The 20,693-nt window shown below is 37.1% G+C and overlaps 1 protein-coding gene across 1 annotated transcript in view; it reads left to right on the plus strand.

Annotated features, from left to right (window-relative positions):
* Positions 1-10,414: 10,414 nt before the first annotated feature.
* Naaladl2 (N-acetylated alpha-linked acidic dipeptidase like 2) overlaps positions 10,415-20,693 on the plus strand; it is an 879,343-nt gene continuing 869,064 nt past the window's right edge. Inside the window, exons 1-2 of the mRNA XM_035451347.1 lie at positions 10,415-10,466; positions 20,053-20,103. Coding sequence (XP_035307238.1) covers positions 10,415-10,466; positions 20,053-20,103 — 103 coding nt within the window. The remainder of the gene's footprint in view (positions 10,467-20,052; positions 20,104-20,693) is intronic.

Below are 20,693 nucleotides of genomic sequence, written 5' to 3' on the forward strand. Positions count from 1 at the left end.
TGTTCATTGTAATATCTTGTGCCCTACACATAGAAAATGTTTAATAAATATTTGTTGAATGGATGACATGTGGTGACTTTTTATGCCTATATTTCTGTGGTGGATCACACAAATTCTTTATCTATTACCCCAGATACTACTAGTTAAGGCCACACAGGTTGTTGCCTATCAATCCACTTTGTCATGGTCGTTCTCTCTCCCAATGTCTAATTCCACTGTTAAAGTAAAAGGAAAAGACTATCCACCAATATTCATTTGTGTACCGTTTATAATGGGTTTTGATTTATCACCTTGACTTCTGTGATATGATTCTTATATATGCTGCTCATATAGATGGTAGATTTTCCTCCTTATATACCAATTCTCTAGTCTTTTGTCTGATCAATTTTTACCCACACTAGCGTATGAAGATAGCACTGTCCCTTGTAATGGCTATCCTCATGTCTCACTTTAAAAAATCCACCTGGAATTTAACTATGAATGTAGTATATGGTCTATATTTCATTCAACTTTTATTCTTAATAATTCTTCCATTGTCTTCATTTTTCTTACTTCTAAATTTTTACAAAGAAATCTGTGGCTAGTGAGACATCTCAGTGGGTAAAGCTGCTTGCTACCAACCTAACAACCTAAACTCAATTCCTGAAACCAACATGGTAGAAGGAGAGAAATACTTCTTAGAAATTGATCTCTTGCCTTCATGTGAATCTTATAACATGCATGCTTGTTCCCTGATACTAATAAAAAATCTTTGAAAGCAAACTAGCTTTATTGATTGCACAATTCCGTTTCTCAATAACAGAATCTTTGGCAGGGCTAGAACGGCATTACATTATAGATTTATGTGATACCCCCCCCCAAACAGGTTGTTTTTATCTGTAATACATGCTTCTTGATAACCACTTAAAGTTTAAAAGTTGAAAACAGTCATACATGAGGGGAGGCACATGCTTATAATGCCACCAATGAGACAGAGGCAGTAGGATTGTTATAAGCTTGTCATAAATAAGATTTACTCACTCAAAAATCAATACCTGTGACATGGAATGCAAGTATTCTTCCATGGATTGACACTGGGTATACTAATGTACTAATGGCCATCACTGAACCAATGCTCATGAGTAGCTGGCTAACATAAATTGAACTCCATGTTTTCAGTGGCTTTTTTTTTCAGAAAAGAAGATGAAGTTGGGTAGATATAGTGGGTACAGGAGTTTGAGAGGAGTTGGGAGATTGGAAATAATGTGATAGAATATAATGAATGAAATTGTTAAGTAATAATTAAATTTAGAAAATTAATGGTAAAACCAAAAGTCAAATTGTATGCTTCTATAAATGAGATGCTATTAAGCTTGGGATCCTTAATTCTAATTAGTGGAAGCAATACCAGATAAAATGTTTATTTGAATTGGCCATCTTAAAACAACTCTTCTCTTTCTATACTTAATTTTTTACACTCTAATTTTTAAAAAGTGTTAGGATCTATTTTTTAATGAAATATTTTAGTGACAGTGTTTCTCTATATAGCTGTGGCTGGCATGGACTTCAACTCTGCAGGCCAGACTGGCCACTTCCTCCCAGGTGATGGGATTAAAGGAGTGTACCACCACTGCTTCTCTAAAGAAAATATCTTTAATTGAAATATTAACTCCTTATTCTCTCATCTTCCTCCCTTTAATCCATCACACCTTCCCTCATACTTTCTCAAATTCATGACCTCTTTGTAAATTATTATTGTTGTAGATATAGACACACATACAGAGAGACAGGTGGGAGTGAGGGAGAGAGAAAGAGAGAGAGATAAGTAAATATAAACTGCTAAGTTAATTTGGTATTTGTACATTTATGATTTTAGAGGTACCGTTTGTTATTATATAACTAATTAGGGACTGATTCCCGGTGGCACCCTAATTCTCCCTCTCTCAGAAGTCTTTAATTATTTATAGATTTTTTTTTAGGATAACACCCTTTGGATTATTACCCCATCCATGTTAGGAAACCAACTGGTATTGTAATTGTCCCAGTTTTCTTTAGGTAATCATATTTTTGAGATGCCATGGGTCATATCAGGAGATACAATCTTGTAGTAGATGTCTCAGTTTTCTTACAATCTTTCCACCTCTCTTCTGCAATCTTTCCAAATGTTATGTGTAGGGGTTGTGTTGTAGATATGTCAGTTTGGGATGCATCTGTTCATCTCTGCATTTTATCCAGTTGCAACTCTCCTTCTCTGATTCTTTCATGAGGATGGTTGCTATTATCCACAAATTGTCACTCTCTTCTTAACAAATGTCATCGGTTTTGAAACATGAAGTTTTGTATCAGTAGAACTATTGAAATTCAAGGTATTTGCAGGTGAATAATGCCGTTAAAAATGCAAGCATTCATTGTGGTGGGATATAGTTTTAGAGAAATTTTGTTCTGTCTTGTTATGATTTGCCTTCATGAACTAGAACAATGTATTTGTATAGATATAATATGGCACATACATTATAAATGTTATATGATTATTTGTGTTATTTATTTAATATTCTTTATAATATATGTGTGTATATGGTGTATCCTGTGTATATGAGTGTATGTGTGTGATTGAAATGATGTTTACTGTTTATTAACATAGGTTTCTGAAGAGTAAGAAATCAATCATAGTAAATAAACTTAATTTAGAATTGGATTACTTCAGACACTTACTAATGTCCTACTATGGCATATCTTCCTGACTATTTTGAACCAAAAATAATTACTTCACAAGAAATACCACACAGTAGGCATCATGAGTAGTGTGTGAAAGGCCCTTTAAACAAAAGATATTATCAATTAATTAGTAGTTCTCAGTACTTTAATATGTAAGATATTCCTGAGTGGATCTATTAAAAGATCTTTGTCTATTTCAAAGAAATCCTTCCTATAAATTTAGCAATTTTCCACATAATTAAAAAATAGGACTCTAAGAATGATTGCAAATTAAAGTAATTTTTACCTTAGTTAGTCCTCTCATAAAATGAGCTTTATGCAAATAACTATGCCATCTAAGAATCTTAAGTTGTTTTGAGAAAAAGATTTATTTTACTTTATATTACTAAAATATTTCAGCCCCTAAGACACAAGAGTACATAACCTAAATATATACTTCTATGTTAGTTTGGATGGGATTTGATTTGTATGGGCTGGAAGACACTTGAATTCAAAATGCTATTTCTTTAATGTGAAAAAATATTTTGTTTAAAAAGACTTTCTTTTCATAAGAAAGAATAAAGCTCAGAAATGTCTAATGTCTAACATAAATTTTATTAATGCAACTAAAGTTGCTGAGCAACCAAAGAGATGGGAAAAGTCCAAACTCTTGAGAAACAAAAACTATGCTTTGCAGTATTTGATTCATTTTTTTCTTTTAAAGTACATTATATGGAAACCCTGATTTTATGAGATGATTAAAAATGTTGAGCAGGTTACACCCAGGAAGTGGCTGCCTTCTGACCAATGAGAGTACTCAATCACTTAAAATAACTAACTCTTTTGCTTTATTTGTTTCTTGCTTAAAGGGGTATTGTGATGGGGGATACTATATATGTCATTGGTTGATGAATAAAATACTGTTTGGTCAAAAGAGGCAGGAAGATAGGCAGGGATAGGAGATGAGGAGAATTCTGGGAAAGATAGGCAGAGAGAGACTGGGAAGAGATGCCATGCTACTTGTACACACCATTTAATTTCATGGTAGCTCCAAGCTTCTTAAAAGAGCAGTTTTGCTGCAAACACTGAGTCAGGAAACCTATCTTAAAGCAGCTGCAAGCCTCTGCTTGTCTCTAGCAACCAGAGCCAACCTCAGAAAATGCTGCTACCAGAACCCATGCTTGCCCCTGTTCTTTTGTATTTAGAATACCTTTTTAAGCTTTTGTCAGGTTTTACATGAAAATTCTTGCAACCCACATTTAAGTGGGATGTAGCAGAAAAGAAATATTCAGTTACAGTGTTGGTAATAAAAGTACTGCCTCAAGGAATCTAATCTAACATTTGATTTCAATCTCACATGTTTATCATCTATATTTAATCCTGTTAATGAAGGATGGGGATGTGAGACAGAGAGAAAATAAAGATAATTAAAAAAAGAAAATGAGTAATTTTTAGAGCCCTAGATAATCATTGGCTAGAGACTAATGATGGCTCTTTTTTGTAATTATGTGTTTGCTAAGTTTACGTTTACCATGCTCTTAGTGGGATCTGTCAAATATTAGATCTTACCCATTCTTATAGGAGCACACTACAAAAATTAAAATTTTTATTTAAGATATTATATTTATATTTTCCTCTGTGTGTGTGAGAGAGAGAAAGAAAGAAAGAAAGAAAGAAAGAAAGAAAGAAAGAAAGAAAGAAAGAAAGAATACATGTGTGTATGTATGGAATCAGTAGCCAGACTATAAGGATGATATCATGCTCCATCACTCTCTATCTTATTTTCTTATATTGAAATAATTTTTATACAAAAGATTCTACCATGCCTTTCCCTTCCCAACTCTTCCTATATCCTCCCAACCATCTCTCCACCAACCTAGCTCCATATCTTTCTCTTGATCTCTCTTTGGAAAACAAATACACAAATAAAAACAAATTAAGGGGAAAATAGTAACAAAGAGCAAGCACAATAAAAAAAACACATAAACACATTATGAAAATTGTAAACCATAGTATTCCAGAAAAAGACAAATAAGATACACACAGAATGCACAAATAAATTAATGAGACAAAAGTGCACAAAAATGTCATTAAGTTGATTCTGTGTTCTGATCATCTACTGCTCAGCATGTGGTCTAGCTCATGGGTGGTTAATAAACTCAGTCAGATTCCACTGAAGAAAATCTTTTCATTGTAAACAGATGTCAGTTGGAGGTAACTTCTGGGTTAGAGAGGGTAGCTCTTATATGTGGGTACTTGGGATTCACACACAGCACCCTGTCTTACCTATTAATTCCTCTAACCACCCTTTTCATTTCTTTATTCACCAAAAGTGTAGTGAGTTGTTGATAAACTAGTTTCAATATCTGGGTGTCTGTGCACTAAATTTAAATTACTTAGATGATATGCAGAAGCTAAAATTCTTTTGTTAATATTTATGTCACAGAAAGCTATCAATGAATGTGCAAAAGTAGAATTTGCCATAGTTGTTTTGTTTTGTTTTGTTTTTTTCTCTTTTTATTATTGTTAATTCAAGTTAGTGAACAGGCTTGTTTCACATGTACTTCCCCTCTCCCTCTCCCTCCCCTTACCCCCATTCCTTCTCCCCCACCTCCAACCTACCCCCCACCCCATCCACCCACCACTCCCCAGGCAGGGTAGGGCCCCCAACCGGGGCTCCACCAAGTCCACCAAATCTTCCTGTGCTGGGCCTGGGTCCCTCCCCATGTGTTCAGAGACAGAGTGCATCCCTTCAAGTGGGATGGGCTCTCGAAGTCCCCCACATACACCAGGGCAAAAAGCCAGTCCACCTCCAGAGGCTCCCAGGGGCCTCCCCGATGGCATCCATGATCAGGGGGCTGGATTAGTCCCATACTGGCCTCCCAAAGAGCGTCTGGGGTCGATATGCTTTCCCTTTTTCAGGCCAACTGTTTATGTGGGTTTCTCCAACCTGGTACAGACCCCTTCGTTCTTCATTCCTCCCTCTCTTCAACTAGGTTCCAGAATTCAGCTCAGTGTATTTCTGTGTATGTCTGTCTCTGCTTCCATCAGCCACTGGATGAGGACTCTAGGATAGCATAGAGAGTAGTCATCACTCTCATTCTAGGGGAGGGGCTTCTAGGCCATCCTCTCCTCCACTTCCCGGACTGTCAGATCGTGTCATCCTTGTAGGTCTCTGGAGATCTTTCTAGTTCCAGATCTCTTCTCGGTCCTATATGGTATCTCTCATCCTGCTCTCTCTCCTCTATTCTTCCCCTAACTCAATATATCTGCTCCTCCATTTCTTCTCCTCTCCTCTTCTTCTTGTGCTCTTCTTGTGGCAGCACCCACTCCCCTACCCTCATGCTCTCAATTGGTATGCTATAGTGGTTTGAATGAGAATGGCCTTTACAGACTTACAAGCTTGAACACTTGTCCCCAATACACACTCACACACACACACACACACACACACACACACAGAGAGAGAGAGAGAGAGAGAGAGAGAGAGAGAGAGAGAGAGAGCAATCAGTTGATGTGTAACTGTTTGGGAAGGATTAGGAGGTGTGATCTTGTTGAAGGAGGTGTATCACTGGGAGTGGCTTTGAGGTTTCAAAATATTCATGCCATTCCCAGTTAACTCTCTCTGCCTTTGTTTGCAGATGAGATATAAGCTCTCAGCTATGGTTCCAGCACCATGCCTGCCTGCCTGCTGCTATGCTGGTGATAGACTATAACCATCTGCTACTATAATTAAATACTTTCTTTTATATTTTGCCCATGTTATGGTGTTTTTCACAATAGAAAAGTAACTGAGACATGAATGATATTTTAATATTTTATATATTATATTATAGTATTTATGCTAGCCCTTTATAATATTTGAAGTACACATTTAATGAATTTTAGCAAGATAGTTACAGAGGCCACTAAAAGTGTTGCACTTCTACTGTAACATTTCTATTTTTGCTAATGGGTTGTGATTGGTGTTATAAAATAGACATATAAATTCCTTTCTTTGGCACCAGTGAATATTTTCGTCTATTTTTAACCATGGTTAAAAATATTTCAGTTGGCATTCAAAGATGAGATCAGGCTTCTCTCAAATTTCTTCATGTAAATTTTCAGTTTTACGGTTTGAAGTCATACCTATTAAACAGTGCATTTTGCTTAAAAACATTCTCATGTATTCAGCTTTATTGTTTTCAGAGTAGATTCTCAATTTTTCATGTACCAGTTAGTGGAAGTTACTATGAAAATTTCCCATTCCTCTCTGTCATCCCTCATATTTAGTGAGTAAATTGTTGCTGTTCCTCTTGGTGCAAAACTTTGCCAAATATTGAGGATAAACCAAAAAGTCAAGTTTCAGGTCTTCTCATGGTTTTCAGTAGTGTGGAGTCAAACATTTTACAGGTGGCCCTGGTGATACATCCTGAGGACAGAAAACAGTGAAATTATTTTGATGGTATGAGATGCAGGAAAAATGTAAAATTCGTTATCACCCATTATTTCTAACAACCACTAAAATTACCTTTACTATATATGAGTTCAGAATACCAGATATTTCACAATGGTTTCTCTCTCAGCTGGAATGTATACATACGTGTGTGTGTGTGTGTGTGTGTGTGTGTGTGTGTGTGTGTGTGTGTGTGTGTTAGATAAGAATAAGAGAGCTCATTTGAGGAAATGGGAAGACGAGGGGAACATGAGATGAACATGGGGATATGAAAGATTGAATGTGATCATGTTTGCATTGCCACATTAGAACACTTTTTGTATAATAGTGGACACATAAAATAGAGTCAAGAAGGACTGAACAGACTGGAAAGATGGACCAGCAGCTAAGACTTCTTGGTGCTCTTGCAAAGGACCTGAGCTCAGTTCCTAGCACCCTCATTTAGCAACTAACACCTACCTTGACTCTATCTACAGGGAATCTCATGACTTCTGGCCTCTGCAAGGACCAGCATGCACGTGTACATATACAGAGGAACACACATACAAATGCACACATATGCCTACACATAAAATCTTAAAAAATTATTTAAAAGAAATAAAGATGAAAATTTGTTTTATAGTTATATTTTTAAAATTCAATGCTGAAATATTTATGATAAAAGCATGCAGAGGATTCCAAAATACTAGTATTTTCCTGAAATACTTTAATAAAAATGAGTCTCAGACTAATTTATCTTTAATATATTTATACAATGTAAATATTAATATGTTCTTTGATCATATGATCTGATCTGCACTCTAAATTCTTTTAATATCACAGATTCATTTCCTTCCTGTTTCCCTTTACTAATTTGAATATTAATAGAAAAAAAGGAAATATATGAGAGGAATCCTGTTTTTGAATGTTGTGCTGATCATCACTCTTTTTTTTCCAAAAGCAAAGAGTCTTTAATTTGTATGAGTTAACTCAGTTTCCCAATCCATCCAACAAAGCAGGTAAAGCAGAAGGACCTCAAGCAGCAGTGGGGCAGGGAATATATTGGGGTAGAGCAAGGGGAGTGTCTGAAGATTTTTTAGTCACTTAGCAACAGTCTCAGGATTGGTGCACCTCTGGGCTTGGGCAACCTGCCTTGTGTTCATTGGTCAACTATAGCTTCAGGAAGGTTGCTATACCTAGAGACCCTTGCAGGGTGTTTTCTATGCTCTGCATTACACTATTATCTGTAAAGCAAAGCCAGCGGCCACAAGATAGCTTCTGATTGGTTCCTTGCCACATAGAGGGTATCTGTCTGCCTAGTGACTAGGGCAAGATTGGGAACTCAGACAATTTCTCAGTAAGGCTTGCTCATTGTGGTTTATTATTACTGTAACTGGTTGGAATGAAAACATAAACTGTATTTATTCTTTTTTCTATTTTTATGTGAATTAGAAACAAGAATGTTTTACATGTCAATCCCAGTTTCCTCTCCCTCCCCTCCTTCACTGCCACCCTCCCCAACTAAAATCCTACCTATCACATACCATTTCTGCTACCCAGGGAGGGTGAGGCCTTCCATGGGGATCTTCAGAGTCTGTCATATCCATTGGGATAGGACATATGCTCATTCCAGTGTGTCTTGGGAGTATCCCTCTATGTGAAATGGGCTCCCAAAGTCCATACCTATGCTAGGGATAAGTACTGATCTATGATAAGAGGCCCCATGGATTTCCAAGGTCTCCTCACTCACATCCATGCCCATGGGGTCTGGTACCATCCGATGCTGGTTTTCCAGCTGGGCACCAAGATCTCCCCCTTGTTCAGGTCAGCTGTTTCTGTGGGTTTCACCAGCCTGGTCTTGACTCCTTTGCTCATCACTCCTCCTTCTCTGCTACTGGATTCCATTTCAGTTCAGTGTTTAGCTGTGGGTGTCTGCTTCTACTTCCACCGGCTATAGGATGGCATATAAGTCAGTCATCAATCTCATTATCAAGGGAGGGCATTTAAGCTGGCCTCTCCTCCTCTGTTGCTTAGATTGTTAGTTGGTGTCATCTTTGGAGATCTCCAGACATTTATCTACAGCCTGATTTCTCTATAAACTTATAATGTCTCCCTTTATTATGGTATCTCTTATCTTGCTCACCTCTATTCTTCCCCCAACTCAACTTTCCTGCTCCCTCATATCCTCTTCACCCCTCCTCTTTTCCCCTTCTCATTCTCCTAGCTCCATCTCCCCTCCCCCATGCTTCCAATTTGCTCGGGAGATCTTGTCTCTTTCCCCTTCTCCAGGGGAACATGTATGTCTCTCTTAGAGTCCTCCTTGTCACATTGCTTCTGTGGTGGTGTGGATTGTGGGATGGTAATCTTTTGTTCTATGACTAAGATCCATATATGAATGAATATATACCCTGTTTGTCTTTCTGTGATTGGGTTATCTCTCTCAGAATGGTTTCTTCTAGTTTCATCCATTTGCCTGAGAATTACAAGATTCCATTGTTTTTTTTTTTTTTGTTGTTGTTTTTTTTTTTTTTTTTCTGCTGAGTAGTACTCCATTGTGTAAATATACCACATTTTCTCCATCCATTCTTCAGTTGAGGGGCATGTAGGATGCTTCCAGGTTCTGGCTATTATAAATAATGCTGCTATGAATATTGTTGAACAGATGTCCTTGTTGTATGAATGTGCTTCTTTTGGGTATATGCCTAAGAGTAGAATTGCTGAATCTTGTGGTAGACTGATTCCCATTTTCCTGAGGAGTCACCATACTGATTTCCAAAGTGGCTGTACAAGTTGGCACTCCCACAAGCAGTGGAAGACTGTTCCCCTTTCTCCACATCCTCTCTAGCATAAACTGTCATTGGTGTTTTTGTTTGTTTGTTTGTTTGTTTGTTTGTTTTAGCCATTCTTACCAGAGTTTGATGGTATCTCAGAGTTGTTTGATTTGCATTTCCCTGATGGCTAAGGATGTTGAATACTTTGTTACTTGTCTTTCAGCCATTTTAGATTCCTTCTTCATGCTATTTTATTAACTTAAGATGATACTTGGGAAGGTTTAGCATTTCAGGGTAAGCATTCCTACCTATCAGCTTGAGTCTACTTTTTGAACTTTCCATATACTTATCTTAAATTTGACTTATTAATGTTCCTTAAGTACTTTGTAAAAAATTATAAACTACACTGAAAAATAGATATCACTAAACAGATGAGGATAGTGAAATATCCAGTCAACTAGATCCTTCTTAATTTGAAAACAAATGAAAATCTGAGATAACCTGTGAGAATCACCTTGTGATAAGAGACTCTCTGCCCAGAGGTTTAAGCACAGAGATGACGGCCGAATACCATCTCCTGGTGGCTGACATTCAAAGAATCTGGGGCAGTGAGTCTTGAGAGATGTGGGAAATATGTGATGTGGAAATAATGCTACCCCCATTTCACAGACAGCAAAACTGAAAATTCCCATTGTATAGATAATAATGTCCCATGTGAGATTTGAAACCAGGAGTGGCAGATTGCAGGAGGCTGTGCTTCCATTGCATTTCATTGACTTTGGAGATCCTTCTACGTTTGATAATTGTGATTCATGTATTCCTTTTATTCTGTATTATGGTTTCCTCATATATTTTGGTGGGGACTCTATGATGAGAGCAGATCACTGCACCTTTATTTTCATCTGGTAAACAAGTCAAAAGAAACTCCCATAGATTACCAAACACACAGAATGAATGGTCTCAACACAATCCCAAAACAAGTGACAGAAATTCCAAATCTTGAATGCAAATTCAATCATTTATTAAGCACAGGATTATATATTTTAGTGTTCCTCCTTGAAAGAAGTTGAAATTTTAGTAGTTCACATTCTAGCATTTTATGAAGTGGTAGTTTAATTGGACAAGAATCTATCTCTTATTTCAGTACTTTTATACTGTACATTTTTTCCAATATGAATACAAACACAGTGCTTGATATATTCAACTTCTGCTTCTATGTAACAGAAGGAAAGGAAAACAAACAAAACAAAACAAAATAAACACTGCAGACTCAGCTGGCCAGGGACACATTTGTTATTAGGCTCTAGGACTTACATTCATAGTGTACTGAACAGTGTCCAGTTGAAGCACACAGATAATAATCATCCAATTTTATCTGATACAGTATTTACTGGGTGCAGAATTTGATTTGTGTTAAAATATTCTTTTTTGTTTATGCAATTTTCTCTGTACATATTTTTCTTTTGTAATTTGCCTGTTTGACACATGGTCACACTAATATCTTCAGCAAGTCTTTCTTCTAAGAATGTGTAGTTGGCAAGTATATGCAAATTGCTCAAATGCTAGACACTGAAATGAACAGAGCAGAGCAGGCTTGAATAATAAATATTTAATTTGTTTCTCATAGTGTTTTCCATGTTGGTTTTATAGTGGGCATTGTTTTCATTTCCTTTTCAATGTAATTGTGTTTACTGATATTTGAAGCAGCCACAAAATGATATATTTTCTTTAAAATAACTAAAAACCTATACAGTCTTTAAAGAAGAAAGCACATATTTGTTTATCACCTTTATTTTTATTGTTATATGTGTATGAATGCATACATTTGTGTGCCCAGTGGCAGAAGGCACATATATTCTTAGTAACATGCTCAAATGAAGTTGCTATTTGTTTTACAATATTTTGTTCACTGCAGATCACTGGCTTTTTTATGATTATAATGTCATATATATAAGTAAAATTAACATGATATACATGAAAGTTTGAAGGGTTTGAGAATTTTGTCCCTTTGTCAAAGGCAAATTGATAATTTGATATTTTGATTATCTTAAGTACTAAGAAAACACTCCCACACATTAAAATTCTTATATGCCAATATTCTTTTCCATGAGTAAATAAATTTAGAAGAGATATCACTTATGAAATCACAAATAAAAATAGAAAAACTTGCTACATTATGTAAAAAAATAGTTTAAAAATACCACTAAGCAAAGCCACACACAGACAATTAAGCACTTATAGTGTAGTACACAGCTATTTAGTTCCCTTAGAATGATGTGGACAAAGGAAGATGATAAAACAAGGCAAGAAGGAGAAGGATGCAAAGTGTCAGCCTACCTTCAATGTAACTCAGAATGTAATTGAAAGGCTCACACCTGCAATTCCCAGAACATAACAGGCTAAGGGGGGGAGGGGTTTCCATGAGTTTGAGGCCAGCCTGTGTTTTTTAGTGCATTCACAGTGGCTACAGTGAGAACTCCATTAAAAATGAAAACAAAATACAATTTAAATTATAGGATAGTCTTACATAGGGAAATATACGAGTGATATAATATTGGTATATGTGCATCATGGAAATGATAACATGTTACTAATGAAGTTAGTAGAATACTTGGCTTACAGTTCAGTGGTAAAGCAGTTATATTCTGGAAAGCAGGATGGTGAAGCAGTAATAATTATAAGTTCAGCTTCCAGCATCACACACAGATTCACACATCAGTGGTTATATTTCCTTTATTTAACAGTCACTGTAACCTGAGCAGGCAGAAATATCCAGGTGAAACAACATGGTCCCTATGTTCATGCCTTTATTATTATTCTTTATTTTCTTTCTTTCTTTTTTTTTGGTTTCTTAAGTCAAGGTTTCTCTGTGGCTTTGGAGGCTGTCCTGGCACTCACTTTGTAGACCAGGCTGGCCTGGAACTCACAGAGATCTGCCTGCCTCTGCCTCTCCTGTGCTGAGATTAAATCATGTATGTATGTATGTATGTATGTATGTATGTGTGCATATATATTATCACGCATATATGTCTAAATGTATACATATCCTGACAGGACATTATAAGACAAGGAATCTTTTTTCATTTTTTTATTAGAAACAACCTTCTTTTACATGTCAATTCCAGTTCTCTCCTCCCTTGCCCCCCACTTCCCCATCCCAACCCCTTTTTGCTCCGCAGGGAGGGTGAGGCTTTACATGGGGATCTTCAATGTCTGTCACATCATTTGGAATGTGTCTAGGTTGAGAGAGTATCCCTCCAGGGGGAGAGAGCTCCCAAAGTCCATTCATATACTGGGGATAAATACTGATGCACTACCAGAGTCCCCATAGATTGCCCAGACCACCAAACTGACATCCTCACTCACAGGGTTTGGAACAGTCCCATGCTGGTTTCCCAAATGGGAAACTGGGGTCCATGAGCAAACCCTTGTTCATGTCAGCTGTCTCTGTGGGTTTCTCCAGTCTGGTTCTGACCCTTTGCTCATCACTCCTCCCTCTCTGCAACTGGATTCCAGAGTTCAGCTCAGTGTTTAGCTGTGGGTCTCTACCTCTGTTTCTGTCAGCTGCTGGATGAAGGCTCTAGGATGGCATATAAGGTAGTCATTAATCTCATTATTGGAGAAGGGCTTTTAAGGTAGCCTCTCAACCACTGCTTAGATTGTTGGATGGGATCAAACTTAGAGCTCTCTGGATATTTCCCTGGTGCCAGAATTCTCTTTAAACCTACAATGGTTCTCTCTATTGTGGTATCTCTTTTCCTGCTCTCCTCAATTCTTTCCCTGACTAAATCTTCCTGCTCCCTCTTGTCCTTCTATCCCCTCTGGTCTCACCCTCTCTTTCTTCTATGATAGCATTAGTTTGTTTTTATTGGCCATGTGCTGCTGGGCTAGTGGCTTACTCTCTCTTGTTTTGTTTTGTTTTTCTTTCTTTTATAAAGATTTATTTGTTTATTATTATTTTTTATTCTTCTCTCATCCTACCCACAGATTTCCCCTCCCTTCACTATTCCCCTTCCCTCTCTACCAGATTTCCATTCCTGTGCCTTCTAATCCTGGAAAAAAAATGAGTAGACCGTAGGGGTAACAACATACAATATGATCACATCAAGGCTGGGTGAAGAAACACAGGAGGGGAAAAAGGGAGTCCTAAGAGCAGACAAAAGAGAGACACCCAAAGTCCCAATCTTAGGAGTCCCACAGGAATCCCAAACCAAACAACCACTGCATATATGCAGAGGACAAAATCAAGGCCCTTGCAGGCTCTGTGATATTCAGTCTCTGTGAGCCCAGGTTAATGATTCTGTGGTCTGTATTACAGTGCCCTGAACCTGTTTGGCTCCTACTGTCCTTCCTCTCCTCTTTCACAGGATTGGAGATGGCTTCTGGGTTAGAGATGGGACCTGTGCCTTCTCCTTTCAGCTCTAGGACTCCTTCCATTTGGTTAAGACATGTGCAGTCCTTGTGCAAGCTGCATCAGTATCTGAGTTCAGATGTGCATTGATAATGTTGAATTAAAGGGTCTTCAGCAACAATACTTTTGCGTGTTAAGTCATTTTACTGACTTCTATTTTATGTATGTACTTTTTTTCCATTTTTAATTTGAATTAGATTTTTTACATGTAAATCCCAGTTCCCTCTCCCTCCCCTCTTCTCCTGCCCCTACAACTAATATCCTACCTATCCCATACCATTTCTGCTCCCCAGGGAAGGTGAGGCCTTCCATAGGGCGTCTTCAGAATCTGTCATATCCTTTGGGATAGGGCCTAGACCCACCTCCATGTGTCTAGGATCAGGGAGTATCCCTGTGTGGAATGGGCTCCCAAAGTCCATTCTTATGCTATGGATAAGTACTGATCTACAAGGGGCCCCATAGATTTCCGAAGTTTCTTCACTGAAACCCATGTTATGGCGTCTGAATCAGTCCCCTGCTGTTTTCCCAGCTATCAGTCTGGGGACCAAGAGCTACCCCTTGTTCAGGTCAGCTGTTTCTGTAGGTTTCACCAGCCTAGTCTTGACCACTTTGCTCATCACACATCCTTGTCTGCAACTGAATTTCAGGTCAGTTCAGTGTTTAGCTGTGGGTGTCTGCTTCTACTTCTATCAGCTGCTGGATGAAGGCTATAGGTTTGCATGTAAGTTAGGCATCAATCTCTTTATCAGGGGAGGGCATTTAAGGTAGCCTCTCCTCTCTTGCTTAGATTGTTAGTTGGTGTCATCTTTATTTGTGTACATACTTTTGAGAGCTATGGAATCAACTATATATATGGAATCTCTATATATATGGTATATAGAGAAAATATGTATATGTCTTTAAATCTGAATTTGCACTGAGGAATCTGGGTCTTAGATTCACCAGTCATGGAATTCTCACCAGGCTGCCTGACACTCATATACTTGCTATTGATTACTCTTTATTAAATTCTTGACTTTTTCTTGTAATGGCTGCTTTCCTGACTGATACTGCCAGGTCTTTGCTTGTTCAAACGACATACTGTTCTAAACCAGGGCATCAACAATCTTAGAATGAGTCCTGCAATTAGCAGTGCAGTCACACATATGTTAACCACAGTTTGATAGTCCCCATTAACTTGATACAGGTTACTTATTGGAAAATCCCCCAAATTCCTCATATTTGAAAAGAAAATCATCATAGATAACGAAAAATATTGTGGCAATATTTTGTTTTATAATTCTTTTATAAAATACCTGATATTTTACTGAAGGAAGGTACTGGGAAATAAGAATTCTGGCTTCAGCTCCTTTCCTTTGTTTTGTAATGATATGGATTATTCAGAGGGGAAACAAGTTGAGTCACTAGATTACCCACAAGAATAAATCAAATGACAAAATCACTTCCAATCTTAAAAATTCTTTTGAATTACTAAATTGTTTGTTGTTACAAAGTAGCTCAAAAATATCCCTTCAAATACTTCACATGAAAATGTGGTGTGATCTTTGTCAAACACACTTTAAAGCAGAAATTGAGGGAAGTGCTTAATAATAAAACAGTAAACAAATCTTTTCAAAAGAGGATTAAATGTTTTATCATCCCCTGTAGAGTAATTCATTTAAGTCTTTAATTTCATGAGCAGCTTTTAGCCTCTTATAAAAATAAAGTTTACCAGTTTATCATTTCCTTTCTTTTTGATTATTAACATGTTTTATTTAAATAAGCTTATCATAATAAAAGTTATTAAGTAATGGGCACATTGCACTCAGGGCATAAGAGCTCTACTCAGCAGCCTACTGATGAAAGATCAACATCTGAGAACAATGACTAGTATTCTTTGTTGTGAACTCCACTATTATTTAAAATAATACAGTTTGAAGCAACTATGATTAATATACTATGAGCTCTAAAGTTATAGTGGACAGCAAGAAACCAAAAAGTGGGAACCATAAACAAAATAATTCTAGGAAATTTCAAAACAAAATGCTAAAGTAAGAAATGAAAAGAGGTTTTTATTTATTGTCATTAGCTTGTGGATGTCCTTTGTGTGACAAGAATTTCACAATTATTTTTCTACCTTTTGAGCATGCTGATCTTTTAAAAATAGAATTACCAGAAAACATCATGTTTCTTTTCAGATTATGATATATATATGTTCACTGTCAATAATGAAATCTTTCTCTGTATGTCTATACTCAGTTGGCTCCGCAGAAAATTTGAGCTACATTTTAGTCTTTGCAAAACAGTCCCCTTGGCTTTCTTTATCTGATAGCTGTTTAGGATTAGCCATTGATTTGTCTGCTGTCAGTCCAAGTATGCATGCTCTGAATGAATGCAACCTATATACTCACTCATCCGTCTTTTACCCAACAATGCCCTTTAAAAGGCCAAGAACACTGAAGTTGTTTAATAAAAATCACTTAGATTGATTTTCATCTTCACAGATAAGAATAGAAGGACAGGTAAAATTCCCAGTAGCTGTAAGGTACTCACACACTCCTGCAGCAGAGCTAGGAACCCTGTCCCAAGCTATTGTCCAGAGCCGAACTTAATAACTTAGTACAGTGTTTGCTTCTTATTATCACAGAGATGAGTAAAATACCTTACTCTATGTGGGGCCTAGCCTTATGTTTGGATGAAATGCCCTTGAAAGAATGGAGATGTTTTAACATTTATACATCTGGTATGTGTGCGTGCGTGTGCGTGTGTGCGTGTGTGTGTGTGTGTGTGTGTGTGTGTGTGTGTGTGTGTGTGTATGTGTGTGTGTCATGCATGCCATAGCATAAATATGGAGATCAGAGGACAAATTGTGGTATGAATTCTGTCTTTTCACAATGTGGTTCTATGGGTTAGAACTCAGATCATTAAGATTGGCCGTAAGTGCCTTTTCTCACTGAGCCATGGCCCTGGTTCTATAAATGTTTTATTTAAGAAATAAGTGTCACATTGCATTTGATGTTGCATTTACTTCAATACAAAATGAGTTTGCTTACATATAACATCAAAGAAAAACTGTTGCATCAGGAAGCTATGTCACCTTTGCCCTGTGGCTTGTGATATCTCTTCATGAGTCCTGCATGCCATACTATCTATACTGTGGAGTTCCCGTGCCCCACTTAAAGAAACTCTGCTGAGGTCATTCACAAGTGCCTACTTTAAGACTGAGTTCGAGACCAGCCTGGTCTACAAGAGCTAGTTCCAGGACAGCCTCCAAAGCCACAGAGAAACCCTGTCTTGAAAAAAATAAAAAAAAAAAGATTGCCTGACAGGATGAATGTTGAGATGTAGGAATTCACATTAATAATAGAAACTTGTGGGAACTTGGTTTATGAGATAGAACCAAGAGTTCCACAAGCCTCTGAGATCTTGCTGAAATCTGTGAGGTCATTTTAAGGTGAGTGAAGGACCCTATAGCAGCTCTTAGTTTGCTATTCCACATTTCAAACAGGCCAGTTCATTTTCCTCATATATATTTTCTTTTAACATTTCATTTAATCAGTTTTAGATATTTATTTTGATATTTTTTATTTTTAATGTTTTTAATTTAAAGAACAGTACATCACTTCCCCTCTTACCTTTTCATTCTGCAACTTCTCCCAGTGACCCACCCTTGAAACTTCTACATGCCTTCAACACTCAAGTTGATAGCCTCTTCTTCTTTGATTATAGTTATTGTACACATACATAATATGTATATGCAGATATAGAAGATAGATAGAAACTGCAGAATCCATTTTTGTTGTTGCGGCACATGTGATTTCAAGGCTGACCACTCTGCACTGGGCAACTAATAAGTCGACTCATCTCAAAGGGAGGCTAATTCTCCTTCTCCCAACAGTCAATAATTACTTGTAGTTCTTTGCCCTCAGATGGAATCCCATTAAATATTCACCCTTCCATGTTAGTATGCCTATTGATATTGCTATTGTTCTGGTGTGTTTATTCAGCCATTTCTAGAAGACATTATTTCATAGCATGTGTCAACATATTTGGGCTTTTTCAATCTTTCTGGACTTCTTCTGTGATGATTCCAAAGCCATATGCATCTGACCTGAAAGCTGCTTTCCTGCAGTTTAGCTTTAGTGCTTCCAGAAAATACTTCGCCAAATGCTAAAAAAGGGAAGCAATTAAACTCCTAGCCAGCAGCAAGACCTATGAAACACAAAAATTACTAGTATGGCAAGATACATGTAAAGGTGCCAGTAGCACCTTCATGTCCACATGTCAGTGGAGCAAACAGGAGGGGAAGGGCCTGGTGCTGGAATTTAGCCAGCTTTCTGGAACTCATGACATCACAGACCATAGAAAAGAACCTACAAGTGCCACATTTCTAGACCAGCATAGTCCTTTACTCCATTTAAATCTTATCCTTATACCCAGAAATTGTATTATCCTTGTTAGCAAGTTCTTTATAAAGCCAAAATAAGAAGTTCTTTCCTGTAACCTTTGTAGCAAGCTGTAAACCCTTATGCTATATAAAGAAACACACAATGAAGGTATAAATATAGTGTGAGATTTATGAAGGTTAATTTACAGCTCTCATTTCAGCTTTCATTTTATTTTTAAAAATAGAAAAACATAGATATTTGACCTAAGTCAATTAAAACAAGTCTAGTCCATTGTAACTTTTATTAAAAATAATTCCTTCCATTTTGGGGTTTCTGTAGATATTGTAGACCAATCTAGTTTTGTGGAACCTATGTTGGAAGTAAAATTAAATTTTGCCTTGGTGTGTGTGTGTGTGTGTGTGTGTGTGTGTGTGTGTGTGTGTGTGTGTGTGAGCGCACACACACCTCATTATAATTTCTTGTTTTTAAGCTATTATACTATATTTTGATATATAGTCATAGTCTAGAAAATTGTTAGTTTTCCTTTTGTTATGAAAAATGTTTGCAGGAGATTTATCCACCATATGAACACATGTTATACTGTCTCATAGGAGAAGCACAAGGGTAGCGGAGATTTTATTGTGGTTAGGTAGAAGTTACTTCACTAAAATATGTCAGATCAGATCATCAGATTAAGTGGTATCTTTTCTTTCCAATGTTCTTCTCTCTGTAATGAGCCATCAGTAGATCAGATGTAATTATAATCATACAACATATTTGCTTTCATTTTCATTGGAATTGTGCAAGGTACATTCATAAATATTCTTTGCTAGTGAGTGTGTGAAACTGTAGTGATAAACCAAATACTGAGTGTGCCTGTGATTGAAAGAAAGAAAGAAACTAACTAGAGGGCTTCCAGAATTTTACAATAGTCCTAGCATTTTAGATGACATTCTCCACTATGAGTTGTGAAAGTAAAGATAAAATCTTTCATACTCTTAATAAAAAATTTCAATTGTACAGAAATTCTTTTTCTTCTGCTTTCTGTAGTCAATAATACAAAATCATTGTCATGAAATGATTACATGACAGTTTAGGAATGTGTGGCCAAAACTGTAGGAAAAAAGGTGTGTTATAAAATTGTGCTGTGGAGTCAACTTATGACTAATAGACAATTATGGAATTCCTTTGATTATTGTAATGCATATGGTATAAGTTGGCTTTTGAAAACCTGACATCTATTCTCTTCACACTCAGTTTCCTGATCAGGTTTCATCTGTAATTTTGCATTATTTTCAGAGAGATCCTTCTTTCATAATTGTAAGAACCTCAGCCCATGAGCAGATCCATTGCTATAGCCTTTTTGACCCAAATATTCAATAACAGTGATAGGGTCTTTTGTCTGTTCTCTCTTAGGTAAATCATCAGGCCAGTACCAATGGTGGGGTTCTGTCTGTTCATCCCCAGGTAAAAATCCTCAGGAGTTTTCCAGACTGGTTCTGCTTCTCAGATTTCCCATCAACCACTAGTTTTCTGGTGTTCTTTCTCATTAATGAACTTTATTATTGACAATTTCATGCATGTGTGCAATTCATTACTTTTATCCAATTCCCTTTTATCTTTTCCTCACCCTTATCAACCCTCTTCCTCCGTTCAAAGTCCTTTTCCATGTTCATGTCTGTTTGTTTTGTTTGAGACCTGTTGAGTGTCACCAGATCCATGCACATAGCCATGGATGTGAATCTCTCCACTGGGGCCTGGTGAACTCACAAGTAGGGAACTAACTGACAACAATGAACCCCACCACCAAGATCCATCAGTGGCTCCTACAGAACAGTAAGGACCAGAGAGCTCCCCTCCCATCTGTGTCATGACTTTTCACATTAGCTAAAACTTTACCCCTAATATGGACTGGGAAGCCTAAAATTAAAATTTTGGCGAAGTAGTGCAATACCAGTGAATACTGACATTAAACTTACATAGGTTAGCAACTCAGATTTTTGCTCACTAGTCCCATTTGGCAATGTTTCACCTTCCATTTCGGAGTAAATACCTTC

The sequence above is a fragment of the Cricetulus griseus genome (assembly GCF_003668045.3).
Source record: "Cricetulus griseus strain 17A/GY chromosome 1 unlocalized genomic scaffold, alternate assembly CriGri-PICRH-1.0 chr1_0, whole genome shotgun sequence".
In the NCBI taxonomy this organism is placed as follows: Eukaryota; Metazoa; Chordata; class Mammalia; order Rodentia; family Cricetidae; genus Cricetulus; species Cricetulus griseus.